Here is a 24,296-nt window from a genome sequence, read left to right as displayed (position 1 = left end):
ATTTCTTACAGGGAGTATGGTGGACGAAGAGAAGAAGGCTCTGGATGAGTCAAGAAAGGAGAGGTAGCTGAGGGGGCAGGCAGAGAGCAAGAGACTGTAGGAAGGAAGTTTCAAGGAAGAAGAAACTGACCACTGATGCTGACTGGGGCAAGAGACAGTTTCTCTGGATCTAGAAGCACAGTACCTTAATGACAGCAGTTTCAGGGAACTGGTGGCAGAAGGAGGAGGGATGGAATGCCTAGAAGATCTAATGGAGACTTCAGTCTAGTTGCCTCAAACATCTCTCCAACTGAAAACAACTAACAGAAAACATTTAAGTGCTTCCCTGGTGGTCCAGTAGTTAAGAATCTCCCTTGCAATGCAAGGGACTTCGGTTCAATATCTGGTCTAGGAAGATACCACATGCTGCGGAGCAACTGAGCCCATGCACCACAACTACTGAGCCCACGTGTGCAACTGCTGAAGCCTGCACACCTAGAACCCGTGCCCCACGAGAGAAGTCACCACACTGCAACTACAGAGTAGTCCCGCTCACTGCAACTGGAGAAAGCCTGCTCACAGCAACAAAGAGCCACCACAGCTTAAAAAAGATCTTAAATTAAAAAACAATCTTTTAAAGCATAGAACTGAGTTGGCAAAACGTCCTCAGAAGTGTAACCAAAAACTAAAAAAGAGAAAGCAGAAATCCTGTGAAGTAAACAAGCCGTGAGGCCAGTTATCATGCTGCAGGCATCTATGGAACTGAGAAGACCCCTAGCTTCCATTTTCATAGCCTTACGGTGGCTCAGAAGCAAGACACAATGCCAGTACAGGGCTCAGAGACTAAGAAGAGGTTGTCACATAAAGCAAGAACTCAAAGCGCTACAGCCTGAATGTAAGGTGAACTGAAATAAACTTACTGTGGAATGGAAACAACAAGCCTACCTTGACTCTGCTACTGGATGGTGAGGAGAAAAAAATTCTCCAGGAATTTATAAACATCTAATTGCCCTCACATGGCTTTGCTGCTCTAATTCAAATTGACCTTATGGTCTGAAAAACCTTAAGTTGAATATTTATTCTAAAGTGGTCCCAAATCATAGTATTCCCAGGCACCCAGAAGAAGTAAATGCTTTTTGGAGGAAAGAACTTGCAACTCAGGCCTCAAAAAATGTTCCTAAATTCCAAGAAACATAAGTTCACAGAAAAATAAAGAAACAAGTATAAATACGTTTTTCTACACACACATCAACAAACAAGTGAGTAAAAGTTGTCAGAATCAGACCAGCTTTTAGATATCAGACAGAGCATATAAGTTAAGCATTAAACAAGGAGGTGACTGAAAATATGACTCAAGAATATGAGATAATTAGAAACAAGCAGAGTTGAACTGGACCACAGATCTGAAAAATGTCATCTCAAACACTGCACAGGAAAACAAACAGATAAAATGTATGAAAGAGGTTAAGGGACATAAGGACAGGATGAGAAGGTTGAACATGCAGCCATAGTTCTAGACAAAGAGACTATTGGGGAAAAGGCAGTATTTTAAAAGGTAATGGGTGAGAATTTTCCAGAATTGATACAAGATATACATCCTTAGTTTTGGAAATTCAATGCATCTGAGGCAAAATAAACAAAAAGAATATCTCAGTTAACTGCAGTGAGAGTCAAACTGCCAAATATCTAAAAGAAATAGATCTCAAAAAACAGCCACGAAAAGAGACTTCTTAAAAACAAACAATAGTCAGATCATCAGTCAACTTTCAAAAGCAATACTCAAAGCCAGAAGACACTGAAATGATATCTGTGATATTCTGACACAAAACATATGTCAATCTAGAATTTAAAACCCAGAAAAAATGTTCTTCAAGTAACAGAAAATAAAATCAAGGTTAGGCCATCAAAAACAAAGACTCAGTCACCAATGGACCCCTTATGAGAGGACAATTTACAGGATGTACTCCAGGAAGAAGAAAAATTATCCCAACAGAAGGCCTGAAATATAGACGAAATGGTACACAAAGAGACAGCATGTAAACAGGGCTGAGTCAAAGCACTGCACAAAATAAGGTTGATGGTACCTATTTGAGGGGAATAAAATGAGATAGGAGAGGGCTAAGACAATGCGTAATAAAGACAAAAGGATGAGTCAGGTGAGGAATGAGCACACAGAACATACTAAGGTTTTCATGTACTGCTCAGAGAAGCGTAAAGATAGTGATGAAATGTATGCTTTGTTTTTTATAAGTTAAAATGTCAGAGTAAGCACTAAAAGAATAACTGAGAGGGAAGGACATGGAAACTTTCATCTGGTTGGTTGTGAAGTGGGACAGAGCATAATGCTGAAGCTAGAGATGGATGCTGTATCAAAGGCAGAATTTTTAAAGACGGGAAAATACTAGACCATGTAATACACAATGGGAGTAATCGATGAAGAGGAAAAAACTGAGCATACCAAAGAAAAAACAGAAATGCTAAGGTGTAAAATGCTTTAGAAGGCAACAGGAGAGGAGAGGGTGTATAGGGCCTTTGTAGGAGAGAGAATTCCTTTCATGGTAATGAGAGGAAATTAGAGACTGAACGTTTCTGGGTGTCTGTTGCTGCATATATAAACTGCGCAGGGGAGAGAAAGAACATTCGCTGAGTACTTACTAAAGTGACCCACTGTGTTCAGTGTTTTTGTATACATTTGTCATTTAATAGTCACGACAACATTGAAGATGAGATTTTAATATCTTGAGAGGCAAGGCTATATAAAGAATGCAGACTATGGAGCCAGCTCACATAGGTCCCTGCTGTAACAAGGCTTGTGAATTTGGACAAGTAGTTAACCTCTGTGTGCCTCAAATTTCTCACCTACAAAATGGGGGTAAAAATAATACCTAACTCACAGAGTTGCTGTGGTTACATTCCACAGGATATACTCACTGTCCTTTCCACTCAGCTCTCACCTCCTCCCTGGAGTACTGCCTGACCCTCCAAGGTGGCAACTCCTTTCCCTGTATCCCATGAATAGCACATTATTATTATTTTTTTTGTTGTTGTTGTTTTATTTTTTTAGCACATTATTATTACACTTGCACCTGTTGTTTGTTACACTGTGATTTTTTTTTTTAAATTTCCTATTTCCTCCACTATGCTGTAAGTTAGAAACCATGTCTTATTACTCTATACTAAGGGCAAGAACCATCTATGCAAGAACTATTTATTTATATCTCCAAAACCTAGAATAATGCCAGACACACAGCAAATGTTCAACAAACGATCACTGAACTAAACCTCTGCTTCTACTAAAGCAATGGACAAGTTTCTTATCTACTATGTTGACTTCTTTCAAATATTTCTCCAAAACCAAAACAGTGTTTGATCAACAAACTGTTTGAATTATGTGCTCTTTGTGGGTATGTTATTGGCACATTGTAGACCTTTAAATATAAAATGAAGATATTGGTCTGTGCTTGAAAGAAAAACAAAAGCTTTAAAGCTTGTAGAGTTTAGGAGAAAATTATACATGAGATTAATTATTATTTTTTCTAGCAATAACTAATCATTTCAAATAATTTCAAATGCTCTAGCTTCTCAAATGTCTCTAAGAAACTGGGACACCCATTAAACAGGAGTTCTGGTAATTCAATAAATAGGGCACTTTTCATGTCATGCAGTTATTTCTTATTCACCAAACATTTCAAATCTATAAAGTTCCTCATGAAGTTAATTAACAGCTATGGAAAAATATGCAATAGCTGAAAAAAACTGTTGAAATATTGAGCTATTTTAAGAGCCACATGGAGTATTTGCCATTTTTATGGGCTATTTTAATCGTTCCATGTAAACTGTCATTTTTGTAGCAGACAAAATCTTTTTCAATACGTTTATTTATAAAACTATGAAACAGAACTATGTTTACCTTTTGGAAAGTAGATACAGGTGAAACAGCAAACATATTTCCCTCTCCAAATACTTCTGCCCAATTCCTTTGAGATACTTTCATTCTGTTTTTAAAATGGTATTCATTATCAGGATTGAAAGCCTAGATTCAAACAGAACAGAGAAACATTATTATTAGCTATTTCTATAGCAACACATATTAGCATTAGAAAAGAAGATAAAAATATCACCTTGGACTTCCTCATTAATGGAATCTTTCAAGTACCTCAACAAAATATACTCCTTAGCAAGTGCTGAGGAGCAAATGGCCAAAGTACTACTCTCTTGCTTCGCTCAATGTTTGCTACGGGGAAAGAGAAGGAGGGCTTAGGACCAGAGGTCTGATCCAAGGCAAGGGGAAGCCAACGCTGTAAATGTCCTAGGGCCCCCACCAGTAGAGATAGGCCATAAGGCAGTGGAGACAGAAGTTAGGAGGCAGGGACTTCCCAGCAATCCAGTGGTTAAGACTCCATGCTCCCAGTGCAAGGGGCATGGGTTGTATACCTGATTGGGGAACTAAGATCTTGGATGCTGCATGAGACGGCCCCAGCAAAAATAGTTCCGAGGGAACACACGAGCCCCGCTTCCTCTTGCAGCTACTGTTACTAATCAGAGGAAAGCCTGGAAACCAAACTACATCAGCACCCTATATGATAGTATTTGTGATGTGAATAATAAGGGAGACAAAACGGAAAGCTATTTAATCATTCTAATTAATCATTAAGCAATTTAATAATTTTATTCATTCTATTTAATGTATTTCTTTAAAACTGAAAGCAAGAATGGCAGCTCTGCTTTAAAAATAAAATGGAAGAATGTCTTTAATGATAATATCATTATGACTTATTACTAATTATTAGTCAAAAGGTAGTAGGTATGTTAAACAAAACCAAAATGCAAAGTACTTCATTTTAGACATACTGTACCATTGTAAGCACAGCCAGCAGACCAGTGGGAATTGGATCTTGTTTTATTCTTTCTGCAACCAGTTCTATTAATAGCATCAACATGTTGTAGATCCCTTCATGAATTTCAGTACCCCACTTGTGAACAGCACTTGATGTCAGGAGCTATAAAAACAAAAAGGGCAGTTTAGAGTCTTATTCAGAAAGAAAGAAAAAAAAAATGACTGCAATCATGAGTGCAATCTTTACAATAATCAAGTGATTATTATTATAATACTTACTTTTATGCAGATGACTTGCTTTAACAGACCCACAGCTGCAGTCCATTTACTCGTTCATTTATTTCAGTCAACACTTAGATTTATTTTTTGAACTTTAATTCCCTTATATTAAAACAGTTTGTTAAAAGAGAATGTTTAGTATTTCTCTACCTTTCATTATTATTAGGGGAGGTGAAATGGTGAAGAGCAAGAAAGAACCTGAGCTCACTTCTGGTACTATTTTCTAGCTGCGTGGCCTTGGACAAATTTACCTGAATTCTCAGAGACTCAGTTCTCCTGTCTCAAAACAGGCATAACTCCTACCCACTTAACAGAGATGTTACAAATATTAATATCAAAAGGTATAATGAATGTAAAAGTATTAGCAAGGTTTTATGATAAGTGTATTTTGGCTGTCACTATTAATTAAAATTCCTGGAATCTAAGAAATGGATGCTGTACTTCATGATTTGAACATGCACATTCTCTTCATATTATTTATATCTCAGAAACAGAAATGGATCTTCCCACCTGTTGACCAGATGGCAGCAGGGCTCTGAGCGGGAAAAAATTTTTTAGGAATACCTTGCCAATTTATTTTGACTGTGTTTTCCTTTCTGGTGTGCATAAAAGTTAATACTCAACTTTTTTAAAAGTTTAAGTAAATAAAAAATAGCTCTAAGTGATAAGGCATTATAACACTGTTTACTTAGCATTATTTTTCTGAAATATAAAACACAGAGTATAACATAATGGTACATCTTATAATCAGTATCTTAGATTAAAAAAAAAAGGAAGGAAGGAAAAGGCACTTAAGAATCTAAAATCTTCATCTTTAGAGTTCCCCAAATTTTGATCTAAGTCCTTGGGGAAGTCTAACTCAGGAATAACCACCAGAACAGGGAATGAGAAATCAAAGGATTCCACTTAATAAAATACTAGCAAATGGGTACAGTGGTTTTTCTAAGATTTCCATTGAGAGGGAAAATATTGTGCTATAAAAATTTCACCTTGGCCACACCAAGAACTGCTTAACAAGAGGGTTAAGATCCTGAAATAATCCAAACTTCTTTAGCAGCAAAGGAAAACCTCAGCTTCAGACTTTCTATATAGCAATTAGCTGCACCACTTGCTCAAATGAACAATAACCATAAGGCTGATTTTATATAAGCCAATGTGATTTTAAGCCAATGAGTTAATATTTTTTGCCAGAAGTCTTTTGCCTGCCTATCTATCCTTCCTGTACTTAAAACTTATATAATAAAGCAAAATAAAGCAGAGATTAAGATTTAAGAAGCTCCATGTAACAACAAAAATCCCCACAGACAGAGGAGCCTGGCAGGCTACAGTCCATGGGGTTGCAAAGAGTTGGACAGGACTGAGCGACTAAGCACATGTAACAAAATAAAATTTATGTGGGCTAAGCACCACTGCCTCTGTTGTCATCTCATTTGTTCAGGTTTTGCTTTGAAAATGGGAGTCCTATCTACCTTTCAGATTAAGGCGGGTAAGACAAGCAGCACAGTGCAGGGAAAAGGTACGCAAGGTTTAAACATTACTATGCACTATGACCAGATTTACATGCTTTTACCTGCCTGAACACACTAGAATCTAGGCTAGCCTGAAGGAGAAAGGTGACAAAAGTAGAAATTACAACAAAACTCCTTTTCTGCACCTTATTCACACAACTGCTTATTATTTATACTCTTTTTTTTTTTTTTCTTTTTTCTGTTTTTAAAAAACAGGCAGCTCGTAAGAAAAGCCCAGGGAAGAGGGCAGGGAGAGATTTATCATATCAGGAAACACAAGTCTAAAGAAACACAGAATTCTGTAGCTCTTCTGGTGTAGAGAAATCTTTTCAATAGCTCTAAATTCTAAGAATTGAATGACAATGAACACAATGCAAAGTACTTTTGTGCTCAGAGTTTTATAGGAAAAAACTCCCAACAACCACTTGACCATTTGTTATACTATTACAGCTTGCTGTTGTTGCTGTTCAGTCACTAAGTCATGTCCAACTCTTTGGGATTCCATGCAAGGCTTCCACATGCAAGGCTTCCCTGTCCTTCACCATCTCCCTGGACTTGTTCAAATTCAAGTCCATTGAGTCGGTGACGCTATCTAACCATCTCATTCTTTGTCACTTCCTTCTCTTCCTGCCCTCAATCTTTTCTAGCATCGGGGTCTTTCCCAATGAGTCCACTCCTTGCATCAGGTGGCCAAAGTATGGCAGCTTCAGCATCAGTCCTTCCAGTGAATATTCAGGGTTGATTTCCTTTAGAATTGACTGGTTTGATCTCTGTGCTATCCAAGGGACTCTCAAGAGTCTTTTCCAGAACCACAATTTGAAAGGATCAATTCTTTGGTGTTCAGTTTTCTTTATGGTCCAACTTTCACGCCCATACATGACTACTGGAAAAACCACAGCTTTGACTATATGGACCTTTGTCAGCAAAGTAATGTCTCTGCTTTTTAGGTTTGTCGTAGCGTTTCTTCCAAGGAGCAAGTGTCTTCTAATTTTGTGGCTGCAGTCACCATCCACAGTGATTTTGGAGCCCAAGAAAATAAAATCTGCCACTGTTTTCATTTTTCCCCATCTATTTGTCATGAAGTGATGGGACTGGATGCCATGATCTTAGCTTTTTGAAACTTAGTTTTTTGAGTTTTAAACCAGCTTTTTCACTTTTCTCTATCACCCTCATTAAGAAGCTCTTTAGTTCCCTTTCATTTTCTATCTTTAGAATGGTATCATCTGCATATCTGAGGTTGTTGATATTTCTCCCAGCAATCTGGACTCCAGCTTGTGATTCATTCAGCCCAGCATTTCACATGATGTACTCTACATATAAATAAGCAGAGTGGCAATATAAAGACTTGATGCACTATCTTCCCCATTTTGAACCAGCCTGGTTCTAACTGTTGCTTCTTGACCTGCATAGAGGTTTCTCAGGAGTCAGGTAAGATAGTCTGATATTTCCATCTCTTTAAACAGTTTTCCATAGTTTGTTGTGATCCACACAGTCAAAGGCTTTAGCACAGTCAATGAAGCAGCAATGGATGTTTTTCTGTAATTCCCTTGCTTTTTCTATGGTCCAACCGATGTTGGCACTTTGATCTCTGGTTTCTCTCCCTTTTCTAAATCCAGTCTGTAAATCTGGAAGTACTCAATTTACATACTGCTGAAGCCTAGCTTGAGGGATTTTGAGCATTACCGTCTGCGCCGCGCATATGAAATGAGTGCAATTATATGGTAGTTGGAACATTCTTTGTCATTGTCTTTCTTTGAGATTGGAATGAAAACTGACCTTTTCCAGTTCTATAGCCACTGTTTTGAGTTTTGCAAATTTGCTGGTATATTGAGTGTAGCACTTTAACAGCATAATCTTTTAGGATTTGAAATAGCTCAACTAGACTTCCATCACCTCTGCTAGCTTTGTTTGTTGTAATAATACCCACTTGACATTGCATTCCAGGATGTCTTGGCTCTAGGTGAGTGACTGGGTAACAACATTGCGGTAATCTGGGTCATTAAGACTTCTTTTGTAAGGTCTGTGCATCCTTGCCACTTCTTCTTAAGTTCGTCCCCTTCTGCAGGTCCTTGCCATTTCTCTCCTTTACTGTGCACATCCTGGCATAAAATGTTCATTTGATATCTCCAATTCTCCTGAAGAGATCTAAAGACTTTACCATTCTATTGTTTTCCTCTATTTCTTTGCATTGTTCATTTAAAAAGGCCTTCTTATCTCTCCTTGCTCTTCTCTGGAATTCTGTTTTCATATGGGTATATCTTTCCCTTTCTCCTTTGCCTTTCGCTTCTCTTCTCAGCTATTTGTAAGGCTGTCTCAGACAACCACTTTGCCTTCTTGCATTTCTTTTTCTTGGGAATGGTTTTGGTCGACGATTCCTGCACAATGTTACAAACCTCCTTTCAAAGTTATTCAGGCACTCTTGTCTACCAGACCTAATTCCTTGACTCTATTTGTCACCTCTACTGTATAATCATAAGGAATCTGATTTAGGTTATACCTGAAAGGTCTAGTGGTTTTCCCTACTGTCTTCAATTTAACCCCAAATTTTGAATAAGGAGTTAATGATCTGAGCCACAGACAGCTCCCAGTCTTGTTTTTGCTGATTGTATAGAGTCTCTCCATCTTTAGCTGCAAAGAATCTAATCAATCTGATTTTGGTACTGACCATGTGGTGACGTCCATGTGTAGGGTGGTCATTTCTCGTGTTGTTGGGAGAGGGTGTCTCCTATGACCAGTGTGTTGTGTCACAGTGTATTACATTATAAAAATGCTGCTATTTTTAACAGCTACTGTAATTCTTAACAAAATTCTTAAAAAAGTTACAACCACAAAACTACAAAATGGTAGATGAATTCATCCAAAATGGGGAGAAACCTTGATTCCATATAATCCCGGCCCAAGTGACAATTTTAAAAGATTTCTCCCTTTTTACAAAGATAAAGCTGTTTTCAATCCTAAAATTAGTTTCGTTCTCCCTTAAGCCTTGAATCAATGGAGATTCTGTCAAAATGCAGACGGGAATAATAGTTTGCAAATGAACAGTTTATTTTACTGGGTTTTATGAATAAATATAAACTTCATCCATCTGTAGTTGTAGTAACTTACTTGCATTTGAGACAAAAATGGATATCAAAACCCAGAACTATTGAGACTGCAGGAGACTCATTTATTCATTCAACAAAGATTTACTGAGCTCTTTCTCTGTTCTTGGCACTGGCTATACACTGGGAAAAACAACAGTGTCTGTGACATCGTCTCTGCTCTTGCTGGATTCAGGACTCAGGTCCTGCAAAGGCAGCCATGCTGAGTTAGACTGCTTTCAGAAACACAAGTCCTGTGATCTTCTATTCTCACTATTAAGAAAAACTGCTTTACAAGAGATGTGACCAGAATTGGGGCAAGCATATCAGTCTAGGTCCAAAAGAGATGCTGCCATCTGCATGACGTTTTGCCAGATACAATATTCAATCCAGTTAAACTTTCTGTAGTTTAAACATCCACTACTGTCTCAGTAGGATAGTGAGTACAAAACAACCTATATTTTTCATAAATAAATATTATCTAAGTGCCACAATCCATAGTTTAGTAAGATGTCTAATTTCCTAGTACAACCCTTAATCTATTCTTTAGCAGTTAAATAGAAGAAAGTAAAAGCGATATTCAATGAAGCAATGAGCAAACAATAAATACACAAGAAACAAATGATTTCTGAGCCCCCAATTAAGAGCTACTTTTTTCGTATTAGAGCATTCCTCAGTTGAGCAGGATTCATAAACTGGGCTCACACATGAAAAACTAAAACTGAAACAAAAAGCCTGTTCAGCGTCACCCCCAACAACAACAACAAAAAATCAGCCCAGCACATTTTCCTTACCTTTTTAAACGCTTCAGGCATACACCTATCCATAAATCTTTTACAGTTCTCATCAGACTCGGAAAGACCTTAGTAAAGTAAATGAAACAATATGCTTTATTGAGATTTTAGGTGGTTGTAGAAATCACATATATCATTCCAAATTCATACATATGGAACTACTTATCATAGAAACCTTGATTCTTAAGGGATTATTAAAAGCAGAAGACATACATTCTGATAAAGGAACAGACTGAGAAACAGTTACAGCATTAAATTATTTATTAATAGCAGGATATATTTATATTATTAATATATACTGACTAATAGCATAATAAACACTAATTAGAATTGAAATGGTTGGACTTAAGTTTCCATGTCAGAGTAACTGCCAATGATCTGACAAAATAGCTAATAAAACAGCAACAGCAGCTACTTATTAGCCATTATTGTTTTTCTAAACATCTCTACTAAAAACAGAACTATTCTCAGTAAATGCCAAGATCACTCTTCTTCCCTAAAACAAATTGAACTCTATGCAGTAAAACACACAGAACTGTGCCTGGCACAGAGATAAGTGAGTGAGTGAATGAGTCCACTGTAAAATTACCCTTCAGAATACACTTAAAAACCGCAGTAACATATCTTGCTTATCAGTGGGGAGACTGCCGCATGCCTTTTCTTTTTTCAGGGCCACTGCTTAGCATAGTACCTGCATTCTCTCAGGCACTCAATAAATGCTGCTGCTGAGAAGCCAGTCATAAACACACCATGAAAGCTAGCCAAAATATTTCCTTTTGATGCGCCTCTTACTTAATCACGATAGTAAACTATGCACTTTAAATGAGGAAAAAAAAATTCGCAAAACAGCCCAATTCTATTTATAACTGAATTCAATATGAAAAACAAATCATTTTCTCTTTAGTGAAAGTGTCAGTTGCTCACTTGAGTCCAACTCTTTGCGACTCTATGGATTGTAGCTCGCCAGGCTCCTCTGTCCATGGAATTCTCCAGGCAAGAATATTGGAGCCCTTTCCTTCTCCAGGGAATCCTCCTGACTCAGAGATCAAACCCAGGTCTCCTGTGTTGTAGGCAGATTCTTTACCATCTGAGACACCAGGGAAGCCCATTTTCTCTTTAATATATAATATATTCATAGTGTAGAAGCCTCCTTATGATGATACATATTCTCCAACCTAGTGATATTTTATTTAATAATATAATTTAAAGGTGGAAGTGTGACACATTTCCTTTTCTTTGGGCTCTAAAATCACTGTGGATGGTGACTGCAGCCATGAAATCAGAAGACAGTTGCTTCCTGGCAGGAAAACCATGACAAATCTAGACAGTGTGTTGAAAAGCAGAGATATTACTCTGCCGGCAAAGATCCATATAGTCAAGACTATGGTCTTTCAGTGGTCACGAACAGTTGTGAGAGCTGGACTGTAAAGAAGGCAGAACACCAAAGAGTTGATGCCTTTGAACTGTGGTGCTGGAGAAGACTCCTGAAGGTCCCTTGGACAGTAGGAGATCAAACAGTCGATCTTAAGGGAAGTCAACCCTGAATACTTGTTGGAAGGACTGATGCTGAAGCTCCAGTATTTTGGTCATCTGATGTGAACAGCTGACTCATTGGAAAAGACTCTGATGCTTGGAATGATTGAGGGCAGAGGGAGAAGATGGCATCAGAGGATGAGAGGATGGCATCACCAATGCAATGGACATGAAAGTGGGCAAACTTCAGGAGATGGTGAGGGGCAGGGAAGCCTGGCGTGCTGCAGTCCATGCGGTTGAAAAGAGTCGGACACGACTGGGTGACTGAACAACAACCACAAAGCACCTAAGACAGTGCCAAGCACTTAATAAGTATAAAATGTTTTTTAAATAAACAGTACTTTCTCCTCTTTAGAATACGTTAATTTCAATTTCCATAATATGAATTTTCAAATATATTTAATGAATCTTATACTCTATTGGAGCTAGAAGAAAGCAGCTGATTTCATATAACCCTTTTATTTCACAGGACTTTCCTGGTGGCTCAGATAATAAAGAATCTGCCTGCAATGTGGGAGACCTAGGTTCGATCCCTGGATCGGGAAGACCCCTGGAGAAAGAAATGGCAACCCACTCCAGTATTCATGCCTGGAGAATCCCATGAAGAAAGGAACTTGTTGGGCTATAGTCCAATTGTAAAGAGTCTGACTCGACTGAGCGACTAACGCTTTCCCTAAGAAAGACTAAGAGAGTACACAATCTAAGATAACAGAGATGGGCAGCAACAGGAGCTAAGATTAAAGCCAGGCCTCCTATCAAAAAAGAAGTCTCCCTCTGTGTCCTGAGGTATGAACTTACCAAGTCTTGCTAGGTAGGTAGACGCCAACAGGCATTTGCCTAGTGACTCTTCCCGCTTGTAAGGTATGGACCAGTGATCTGTCAAAACGCGGCTTTCCAGTTCATATAAATTTGTTGTAGGGAATTCAATTCCTTCCCCTGAGCAGTTTCCATTTTCATCATTCTTCTGACAAAAAGGGATTACAGTTTAAAGGAAAAAACAAACTAATTAGTGACTACTTAAAATCTTTTCAGTTTAACACAAAGTAGACCCTTAATGGTAGCCATTAATGCCAAGAGTGTGGATTCCACATTTCTTTCTCATAACCACATCTTATACCAAGACTACCTGAAATATTCTCAGCTTTTATCAATGTGGAATCCTTACTCCCTCAGAAAGTGAACTCATCTCAGTCTTCAAAAATGAACTCTCTTTATCTCACTATAGTACCCAATCTACCTTTACCTACAGCCATCCTATTTCTTATCTCCCTTTTTCACCAAGGGCATGTATTTCACCTTCGAGTTATTATCTATACCTGCTATCTCCATTTCCTCACACTGACTCACTCCTGGTATTATACCAATATAGATTTCAGAGTTCCTGCTCTCCCAAGGTGGCAGTTGTTAAGGTCACCACACTGAATGCTGTAGCATTATATCCAATGGACATTTTTCAGTCCTTATCTTACTCTCCAGGAATGTCTGACCTGCAGGCTTCCTCTTCTTGGTATGCTAGATTCACTCCCCTAACCTCCCAGGATAGCCTGTTTCCCTCCTCTTCTCTGGGGTCTGCTGTTCCTTCCGTCTCCTATTCTCGTATATCCTCCCCTTCCTAGCCATCAAACATTGGAGTTTCTCAAACCTCAGAGCTGTGCTCCCTTCTTTCCACTCAGTGAATGGTAGGTACCACATTCATTTGGCAGCACAGACAGAAATCAGGATCACATTCTTAAAACCCTAGTCTCCCATCTCCACCACTAAGACTAAGTGATCAGACCCCCTATATTTCTCTCAAACCCATCTCTATCTGTCCTTCTCCATAGGGATGCTTCTATTCCTGAACTCATCTTTCTGCCCTTTTCAATCTACTTAACTCTTATAAAACTCTTTCAGAGAAAAGCCTTTAAAGAACTTCTAAACATCTCCAAATTCCATTAATTATTTGATAACCTTACCATACTGAACTTCTCCTTTATAACATAACTCACAGATACAACTTTACATTTATAATATTTGTGCTTTATTCTGTTTGTCCCCATTAAAACAAGTGAGCCATAAGGACAAAGACCCTGTTTCTGACAATTTCTATATCTCTAAAACCTAGTGCCTAGCACAAAGCAGGTATTTAAAACATATTTTCAAATGGAAAATAATTCACACAAAGTTCAAGCTATCAATGGAGTAACTGTCAGACTTTCCATCAGTTCTTGCTACGACAATCTGTAATAAATCAAACAGAACGTCTCCTCCCAAATGGCCCAGTACCTAGTTTCTTTGAAAACCTATCCATTTTCACAATCCACTCTATAATTCAATCATTAAAAATAAAGTAATTTCATTAAAAAAATTCACCTTGAGCCTCAATGAAGCAAAGGAGCATATGTGTAAAACAGAAATGATTTAAAAGCACATTAAAAAAGAATTTTCAACCCCATATGAATGCTATCTAAAGGAATGCAACAAATTTTTTTCAGGTTCAAGGCTAAATTAGGATGAAAACAAGACAAAAACCAGGAAGGTGATAAAAATTAAAAATGGAGTAGATGATATAAATTGGAGGTGAGTGAGGGGTGGTGAATGAAGTAAATTCAGAATTATGATATCTGGGGATAATTCAGTTTTTAAAGCACAACATCTTTAAGAAATACTTTTAATTAATAAATTCTGTAAATAAACCAATTTTACTTAAAGGAACTGAAAAGGACCAAATGTATAAAGAGGTTAAGATAGTATTAAAATTGTACACTTGTTAAATGCTTCAATTTATGAACCTAAGATCAAAGTAGAATTAAGGTATGTAAAAACAGAATTCAGTTGGATGATGGAAATATATCATTACTATGAGATATCTACCATCAATTGCCACAGGAAGTTAACAGATCAAATCATATATGAAATATCTGATGTACCCAGCAGCTATGAAAACTAAGAGCTTCCAAATGGGATTACTCCCCTTGTGAGAGTCACAGAAGAGCCTGTATCTCCTCTCTGCTCTTCACACTGTAAGACAGCAGCCTGGGACCCAGAGGAGGGCCACAGTAGGACTCAACCATGCTGGGATCCTGATCTCAGACTCTCAGCCTCAAGAACTCTGAGAAGTACATTTCTATTGTTTACAAACCAATAAACCAACAAAACCCACCCAAAGCAAAGTGCTTCCTTCCTTCCTTGAGGGAGGGAGACCTTTAACATCAGCAGTAACGACACAGACATCGTGTGCCTCCTGAATGGACGCACTATAAACGGCACAGCATCATTTCTGTGATAGTCTTGCCAAACATGCATCCCTTGATTCTAGGCACAGTTCAGTTCAGTTCAGTTCAGTCGCATCCGACTCTTTGCGACCCCATGAACCATAGCACACCAGGCCTCCCTGTCCATCACCAACTCCTGGAGTCCACCCAAACCCATGTCCATCAAGTTGGTGATGCCATCCAACCATCTCATCCTCTGTGGTCCCCTTCTCCTCCTGCCCTTAATCTTTCCCAGCATCAGGGTCTTTTCAAATGAGTCAGCCCTTCATCAGGTGGCCAAAGTATTGGAGTTTCAGCTTCAACATCAGTCCTTCCAATGAACACCCAGGACTGATCTCCCTTAGGATGGACTGGTTGGATCTCCTTGCAGTCCAAGGGACTCTCAAGAGTCTTCTCCAACACCACAGGTCAAAAGCATCAATTCTTCTGTGCTCAGCTTTCTTTATAGTTCAACTCTCACATCCATACATGACCACTGGAAAAACCATAGCCTTGACTAGACGGACCTTTGTTGGCAAAGTAATGTCTCTGCTTTTTAATATGCTGTCTAGGTTGGTCATAACTTTCCTTCCAAGGAGTAAGCATCTTTTAATTTCCTGGCTGCGATCACCATCTGCAGTCATTTTGGAGCCCCCCGCAAAAAAGTCAGCCACTGTTTCCACTGTTTCCCCATCTATTTGCCATGAAGTGATGGGACCGGATGCAATGATCTTAGTTTTCTGAATGTTGAGCTTTAAGCCAACTTCACTCTCCTCTTTCACTTTCAGGGAAACCCAAAATGAGGAACAATCTAAAAAATAACTAGCCTGTATTCTTCAAAAATGTCAGCATCATTAAAGATTGAGTCAGACTAGAGAAATACAACATGGGATCCTGATTAGGTTGTGAAATAGGAATTTTTATTTGTTTTTACTTCTTGGGTTTAAAGGACGTTAGTACCTGATCAGTGTTAATATCCTAATTTTGATAATATACTGTGGTTACATAAGAGAATATCTGTTTGTAGGAAATACACACTGAAGTATTTAAGGGTAAAGGTATATCATTATTCTCAAATGTCTTTATTCTCAAACATTTTAGAAAAAAACAACAAAACACACATATATTAATACTTCGATATACACATGTACATTATACATACATGGATATTTACATATACAGAAAGAAAGAATAATAAAGAGAATGTGATAAAATGTTAACATTTTAAGAACTTGAATAAAGTTTATATAAGAATTTCAAATTTATTATGGCTCTTTATAAAGATTTACAGAAAAGTTGCAAAAACAGTTTTGTGCTATTCTTACAACTTTTTTGTGAGCTTGGAATTATTTTAGAAGTAAAATAATTTAGCATGATATATATTAAAATACAGATTTTTGAAGAACATACTAAATTAGAGAGGTAAGGATTCACCTGTAGTGGTTAAAAAAAAAAAAAAGGGTGTATGTTCTACTGAAGAACCCATTCCACTTGGTAATATAATTTGGTTTGTAAATACCTTTATGCTTTTGTCTTAAATTACCAAATAAGTAATATATATTCACTGCAGAAGATACAGAAAATATGAATAGCAAAAAGTAAAACCCATCATTAATTTCACCATTTAAAAATTAATCACACTGACATTTTAATAAATATTTTTCCAGTAAAAGCCTTTTCTTTATGGATTTTTTTGTTAAAAATTCACAAATGTGGAATTAACTCTATTTTCATCACCTCCATGGCCCGTCATCATCCTCTCATTAAAGACAGTATTAATGGAGTCTTTCTTCTCCTGCTGCTAAGTCACTTCAGTCGTGTCCGACTCTGTGCGACCCCATAGACGGCAGCCCACCAGGCTCCCCTGTCCCTGGGATTCTCCAGGCAAGAACACTGGAGTGGGTTGCCATTTCCTTCTTCAATGCATGAAAGTGAAAAGTGAAAGTGAAGTCGCTCAGTCGTGTCCGACTCTTAGTGACCCCATGGACTGTAGCCTACTAGGCTCCTCCGTCCATGGGATTTTCCAGGCAAGAGTACTGGAGTGGGGTGCCATTGCCTTTGATTCAAAAGATAGATGCATAAAGCAATAATTGCAAAACTGTGTTAATGGGCTTATAATGACTACAGATGTGACCTCTATGATAATAACAGCACAAAGGAGGGGTGAGAGAACAGAGCTTTACTGCAGGAATGTTTTGTATGCTACTGAAATTAAGTTGGTTTTAACCCAAATTACACTGTTATAGATTAAGATGTTAAATATAAACTATGGGACAATGACTAATAAAATAACTTTAACAATTACACAGTGAAAGAAAAACCAAGGAAAACAGCACACTTGAAAATATCTACTTAACACCAGAGTGGTAATGGAGGATTAGAGGATCAAAAAGGCATAAAGTAGAAGACAAACAGCAAAATGGCAGCTATAAACCTTGTTTTATCAAATAATTATATTAAGTTATAATTACCAGTAATATATTAAATGAATATGGACTAAAGGCTCAAGCCAAAAGGCAGAGATTTGCAGAATGGATTTTTAAAAATGGACTGAACTCTATGCTGTCTACAACAGATACCCTTTAGATTTAAAGACACAAAGAGGTTGAAATAAAAGGATGGAAGAAGATATGTACACACAAAGGAGCTGGAGCGGCTGTATTAGTATCAAACAGAATCTAGGCATCCCTTGTTTTACACTGCTTTGCTTTGCTGTGCTTGGCAGACCTTGCGCTTTTTACAAATTGAATGTTTGTGGCAACCCTGCATACAGCAAGTCTATCAGCACTGTTTTCCCAAGAGCATTTGCTCAATTATATCTATGTGTTGTGTTCATGCTACTGCTTCAGTCGTGACTGACTCTGTGCGGCCCCATGGACTGTAGCCTGCCAGGCTCCTCTGTCCATGGGATTCTCCAGGCAAAGATACTGGAGTGGGCTGCAGGGATCCTCCAGGGATCTTCCCAACTCAGGGATCGAACCAGTGTCTCTTACGTCTCCTGAGTTGGCAGGCAGGTTCTTTACCACTAGCGCCACCTATTACATTTTGGCAATTCTTAACAATATTTCAAACTTTTTCATTATTGTTACATTTGTTATGGTGATCTGTGATCAGTTATCTTTGCTATTACTATTGTAATTGCTTTAGGGGCACTATGAACTGTGCCTGTTTAGAAGAGCAAACAATAAATACATGTGTTCTGACTGCTTCGCCAACTGCTTATCTCTGGTTTCTCTCCCACTCCTCAGGCTACCCTTGTCCCTGATATAAGAGTATTAAAATTAAGCCAATTAACAGCCCTGCAATGGCCTCCACACGTTCAAGTGAAAGGAAGAGTGAGTAGCACATCTCTCACTTTAAATCAAAAGCTAGAAATGATTAAGCTGAGTGAGGAAGGCAAGTTGAAAGCCAAGACAGGCTGAAAGATAGGTGTCTTGCACCAAACTGTTAGGTAAGTTGTGAATGCAAAGGAAAAGTTGTTGAAGGAAATTAAAAGTGTTACTCCAGTGAACACACAAACGCTAACAAAGCCGTTTAAAACAGCCTTACTGCTGACAGGGAGAAAGTTTCAGTGGTCCGGGCAGAAGATCAAAGTGGCCACAACATTCCCGTAAGCCAAAGCCTAAACTGAGCAAGGCCCTAACTCTATTCAGTTCTATAAAGGCTGAGGGAGATGAGAAAGCTGCAGAAGTCTGAGGCTAACAGAGGTTGCTTCGTGAGGTTGAAGGAAAGAAGCCAAATCACCATAATACAAAAGTGAAAGACGAAGTAGCAAGTGGTGATGTGGAAGCTACAGCAAACTACCCAGAATATCTAACTAAGGTAATTAAAGAAGGCAGCTACACTAAACAGCAGATCTTCAGTGCAGACAAAACAGCCTCATATTGGAAGAGGATGACATCCAGGACTTGCACTGCTGGAGAGGAGAAGTCAATGCCTGGCATTAGAGCTTCAAAAGACAAACTGACTCACAGACACAGAGAACAAACTAGTGGTTAGCGGAGTAGGGGACAGAGAACATAGGGTGAGGAGAGTGAGGTACAAACTACTGAGTGTAAGACTGGCTCGAAGATGTATTGTACGACACAGGGAATATAGCCAATATTTTGTAATAACTGTAAATGAAAAGTAACCTTGAATAGAATTTGTATCCTACTGTTGTGTGAAAACTGTATAAATCTTAATTATGTTGAATTGGTTCACAGAGCTTTTCAGGTCTACTATATCATTCTACTTCTCTGTATAGTCTATTAATTTTTGAGAGCTTTATATTAAAATTCCAACTAAAAATCTACTAAAAATTTATCTATTTAAAAAGATAAAAATTGTAATATATAGTGGAACTATATGTAACCTTGTTCTGTATTTTCCAAGTCTCCTGTAAACATGTTATTATAGTTTCATAATTAAAAAAATAAAAGCAAAAAAGAAGAAAAAAAATTAATGGTTAATTAAACAAGCAAATATACCTCTCTTCCACCACCAAAAAAAGAAAAAAAAGAAAAGATGGGCTGACTCTCTTGTGAGGGACTGATGAAGCTGGTGATGTGAAGTAGAAGCCAATGGTCATTTGTGATTCCGAAGATCAGAGGGCCCTTAAGAATTATGCTAAATCTACTCTGCCTGTGCTCCACAAATGGAACAACAAAGCCTAGATGACAGCACATCTGTTAACAACATGGTTTACTGAATATTTAAAACCTACTGTTAAGACCTACTACTCAGGAAAAAATTCCTTTCAAAATATTACTGCTCACCGACAATGCACTTGGTCACCAAAAAGCTCTGCTGGAGAGATACAATGAGATTAATGTTGTTTTCATGCCTGTGAATACAGTATCCATTCTGCAGCTCATGGATCAAGGAGTAATCTTACCTTTCAAGTCTTATTGTTTAAGAAATACCTTCTGTAAGGCTTTAGTGTCATAGATAGTGATTCCTCTGATAGATCTGGGCAAAAGAAATTGAAAATCATTTGGGAAGGATTCATCATTCTACATGCCGTTAAGAACATTCATAATTCATGGGAAGAGACCAAAATATCAACACTAACACGAGTTAGGAAGAAGTTGACTTCAACCCGCATGGATGACTTTAAGTAAGGGGTTCAAGACTTCAGTGGAGGAAGTCATTGCGGATGTGGTAGAAATAGCAAGAGAAACTAGAATTAGAAGTTGAGTTGAAGATGTGACTAAATTGTTGCAATCTCATGATAAAAGCTGAACAGATGACCAGTTACTTCTAATGGATGAACAAAGAGAATAGTTTCTTGATGGAATCTGCTCCTGGTAAAGATCCTGTGAAGACTGTTGAGATGTCAACAAGAGTCAGAATATTTATAAACTTTGATTAAAAAAAGCAGTGGCAGGGTTTGAGAAGATTGATTCCAATTTTGCAAGAAGTTCTTCTAATAAAATGCTATCAATCAGCACTGCACATTACAGAGAATCCATTCATGAAACACAGGGTTAACTGATGGAGCAAACTTCATTGTTTTTAAGAAAATGCCACCGCTACCCCTACCTTCAATAACCACCACCCTCATCAGTAAGCAGTTATTTACAAAAAATATATATATATTATGACTTACTGAAGGCTCAGATGATGGTGAGCATTTTCAAGCAATACAGTATTGTAAAACTGAGGTATGTACATTTTTTTAGACATAATGCTGTTGTTCTTGTTTAGTCACTAAGTTGTGTCTGACTCTTTGCAACCCCATGGATTATATACAGCATGCCAGGCTCCTTTGTCCTCCACTATCCCTGAGTTTGCTCAAATTCATGTCCATTGAGTTGGTGATACTCTCTAACCATCTCATTCCCCGCTGCTCCCTTCACATTTTGCCTTCAATCTTTCCCAGCATCAGGATCTTTTTCAATGAGCTGGTTCTTCACATCAAGTGGCCAAAGTATTGTACATAATGCTCCTGCGTATTTACTGATGACAATATAACATTAACACTGTTTTTAGGTACTGGGAAACCAAAAAGTTCATGTGACTCACTCTATTGTGGTATTGCTTTACTTCAGTGGTGCCGAACTAAAACCACAGTAGCTCCAAGGTATGCCTACAGACGTTAAGACAAGAAATATATTCCTAGAGACAAAGAAGGACACTTCATAATGAGAAAAACAAAGGTCAATAAAAAGAATGGAAAAAGATACGCTACGAAAACAAAAACCAAAAGAGAGCTGAAGTGACTATACTAATATCGGAAAAAAATAGAAGTTATATGGAAATTTATTACTAAAGATAAAGAAGGATGGCCGTAACAGTTCTAAACAAATATGCATCTCATGACAGAGACCCAAAGTACAGGAAGTAAAAACTGACCGAACAAGAGAAACACACAATTCAACAAAAGAGTTGGAGACTTTCACTTTCAATAATAGCTAGAACTAGGCAGAGGTCAACAACAAAAAAATACTACAAACCAAGTATACCTAAAAGACACTTACAGAATGCTCCACTCCATAACAGCTGCAGGATGTACATTCTTTTCAAGCGCACATGAAACATTCTCTAAGATAGAGTACGTGTTAGGCTATAAAACAAGTCTCAGTCTATTTGGAGGGATTAAAATCATACAACATATGTTCTCTGACCACAATGGAATGAACTTAAAAATCAATAGCAAAAGGAAATCCAAAAACATGTGAAAATTAAATAATATATATAAAATGGACAAAGACATCCCAAGAAAAATAAAACTACAGCCCAATGATCCTATGAATATAAACACAAAAATCCTTAATAGTGGGAGAAGGCAATAGCACCCCACTCCAGTACTCTTGCCTGGAAAATCCCATGGACGGAGGAGCCTGGTGGGCTGCAGTCCATGGGGTCTTGAAGAGTCGGACACGACTGAGCGACTTCACTTTCACTTTTCACTCTCATGCATCGGAGAGGGAAATGGCAACCCACTCCAGTATTCTTGCCTGGAGAGTCCCAGAGACAGGGGAGCCTGGTGGGCTGCCGTCTCTGGGGTCGCACAGAGTCGGACACGACTGAAGGGACAGCAGCAGCAGCAGCAAACCGCATGATAAAAAGGACTGTACACCAGGACCAAGTATGCACACAAGGTTGGTTCAGCATACAATAGTAAATCAATACAATGCTGTGAGCAGTCACAGAATAAATATAAAAAAATACAGTCATTTCAATAAATGCAGAAAAAATATTCACAAAATCCATCACCTTGTCGTAACAGTAACAGAAAAAAATCAACAAATAAATAAAATGGAATTTCTTCAACTTGATGAAAGGTATCTACAAAAACCCTACAATTAACATCATACTTAAGTGTGAAAGGCTGAATGTTTTCCTCTAAAATCAGAACAAGGATGCCTGTTCACCAGCTTTCATTTAACATTGTACTAGAGATTCTAGCTAGGGCAATTAGGCAAGATGAGAAATCAAAGGCATTCATTCAGATTGAAAAGGATGAAGTAAAACTATTTCTATTCACTCATTATATGATCTTGTAGGTAGAAAATTCTAAGGAATTCATGAAAAAAAGAAACCATTAGAACCAATAACTGAGTTCAGCAAGGTTGCAGAATAAAACATCAATATCTAAAATTCACTTGTATTTCTATACACTAATGAACAATTTTAAAATTAAAAAAACAATTTCATTTACAATAACATCAAAAGAAATAAAATACTTAATAAGTACAGGATTTATACACTGAAAACTACAGAACATTATGGAGAGAAACTAAAGAATTAAATAAATAGAAAGAGTCCATGTTCATGGACTGAAATTTAATATTGTTAAGAGGGCAATATTCCCCAAATTAGTCTACAGATTCAATTCAATCAGCATCAAAATTTCAGCTTATTTTGCAAAAATTGACAGGTTGACTCTAAAACTCACATAGAAATGCAAAGAACCCTGTATAACTAAAATAATCTTGAAAAAGAATACAGTTTGAGGAGTCACACTTTCAACTTTCAAAATTTACTATAAAGCTACAGTAATCAAGATAATGTGGTACTGGCATAAAGATACACATACAGGGAATTCCCTGGAGGTCCATAAGTTAGGACTCCATGCTTTCAGTGCTGATGGAGCAAGTTCAACCTCTATGGGGGAGCTAAGATCCTACAAGCCACGTGGCACAGCCAAAAATATAAAAAGGTACACATACAGAAAATGGAATCGAACTGAAATTCCATATATAAGCCCTTATATATGTGGCCAATTCTCCCTCAACAAGAGAGATAATACAATTTAATCTCTGACAAAGGCATAAAAGCAACTCAATGGAGGAAGGTTAGCTTTCTTAACAAGTGAAACTGAGACAACCATTAAGACACAGGCAAAAGAATAAAACTGAACCCCTATTTCACACCATATAAAAAAATTAACTTAAAATGTAACACAGGAGTGAATCTACATAATCTTGGTTTAGATAATATTTCTTAAATAGGACACAAAAAAACACAACGACAAAAAAGAAAAGATAAATTCTGAAGTTCATCAAAAGTAAAATCTCTTCAACTTCCCTGGTGGTACAGTTGATAGGAATCTGCCTGCCAATGCAGGGGACATGGGTTCAATCCCTGGTCTGGGAAGACTCTACATGCCACCGAGCAACTAAAGCCCGCTGTGTACAGCTGCTACTGAGCTGGCGTGCCCTAGAGCCCGTGCTCCACAACAAGAGGGGCCACTGCAATGAGAGGCCTGTGCGCAGCAACAAAGAGGAGTTCCCTCTGTGGAATCTCAAATGTTGTTGTAGCCATCTGTTTCAATCTTACATTAATATGACAGAAAACAAAAATAACCAAAGGGGAAAAATGCATGCAAGGTTTCCTTTTGGGGGTGATGAGAAAACTGTCTAAAATTAAAGAGTGGTGATGGCTGTCCAACTCTAAGCATGTACACTTAAAAAGGTAAGCTTTAGCGTGTGTGAATTATATCTTGATAAAGCTGCTATTTGAAAACCTTGATTAACAAATATGAGTTCAAAGATTATAGTTATTAAATATAAGTGAGCTTAAAATCTCATCTAAGAATTTCAAAACCCAGCTGTATCTAATGATCT

General features: G+C 37.8%; 1 protein-coding gene across 3 annotated transcripts in view; it reads right to left on the bottom strand.

Annotated features, from left to right (window-relative positions):
- Nucleotides 1–24,296, bottom strand: part of USP24 (ubiquitin specific peptidase 24) — a 154,032-nt gene that overhangs the window by 102,607 nt on the left and 27,129 nt on the right. For 2 of the 3 annotated variants that reach the window (XM_055585778.1, XM_055585781.1), the window contains exons 2-5: nucleotides 12,809–12,974; nucleotides 10,478–10,545; nucleotides 4,836–4,979; nucleotides 3,890–4,012 (exon numbers count right to left, since the gene is read on the bottom strand). In XM_055585778.1, the coding sequence (XP_055441753.1) occupies nucleotides 3,890–4,012; nucleotides 4,836–4,979; nucleotides 10,478–10,545; nucleotides 12,809–12,974 (501 nt within the window). The remainder of the gene's footprint in view (nucleotides 1–3,889; nucleotides 4,013–4,835; nucleotides 4,980–10,477; nucleotides 10,546–12,808; nucleotides 12,975–24,296) is intronic. The other variant, XM_055585780.1, reaches the window with a different exon arrangement.

Source organism: Bubalus kerabau, chromosome 6 (assembly GCF_029407905.1).
Source record: "Bubalus kerabau isolate K-KA32 ecotype Philippines breed swamp buffalo chromosome 6, PCC_UOA_SB_1v2, whole genome shotgun sequence".
NCBI classification, from domain to species: domain Eukaryota; kingdom Metazoa; phylum Chordata; class Mammalia; order Artiodactyla; family Bovidae; genus Bubalus; species Bubalus kerabau.
The sequence above is the reverse complement of the archived record's forward strand: the minus strand, read 5'-3'. Positions and strand labels throughout refer to the sequence as shown.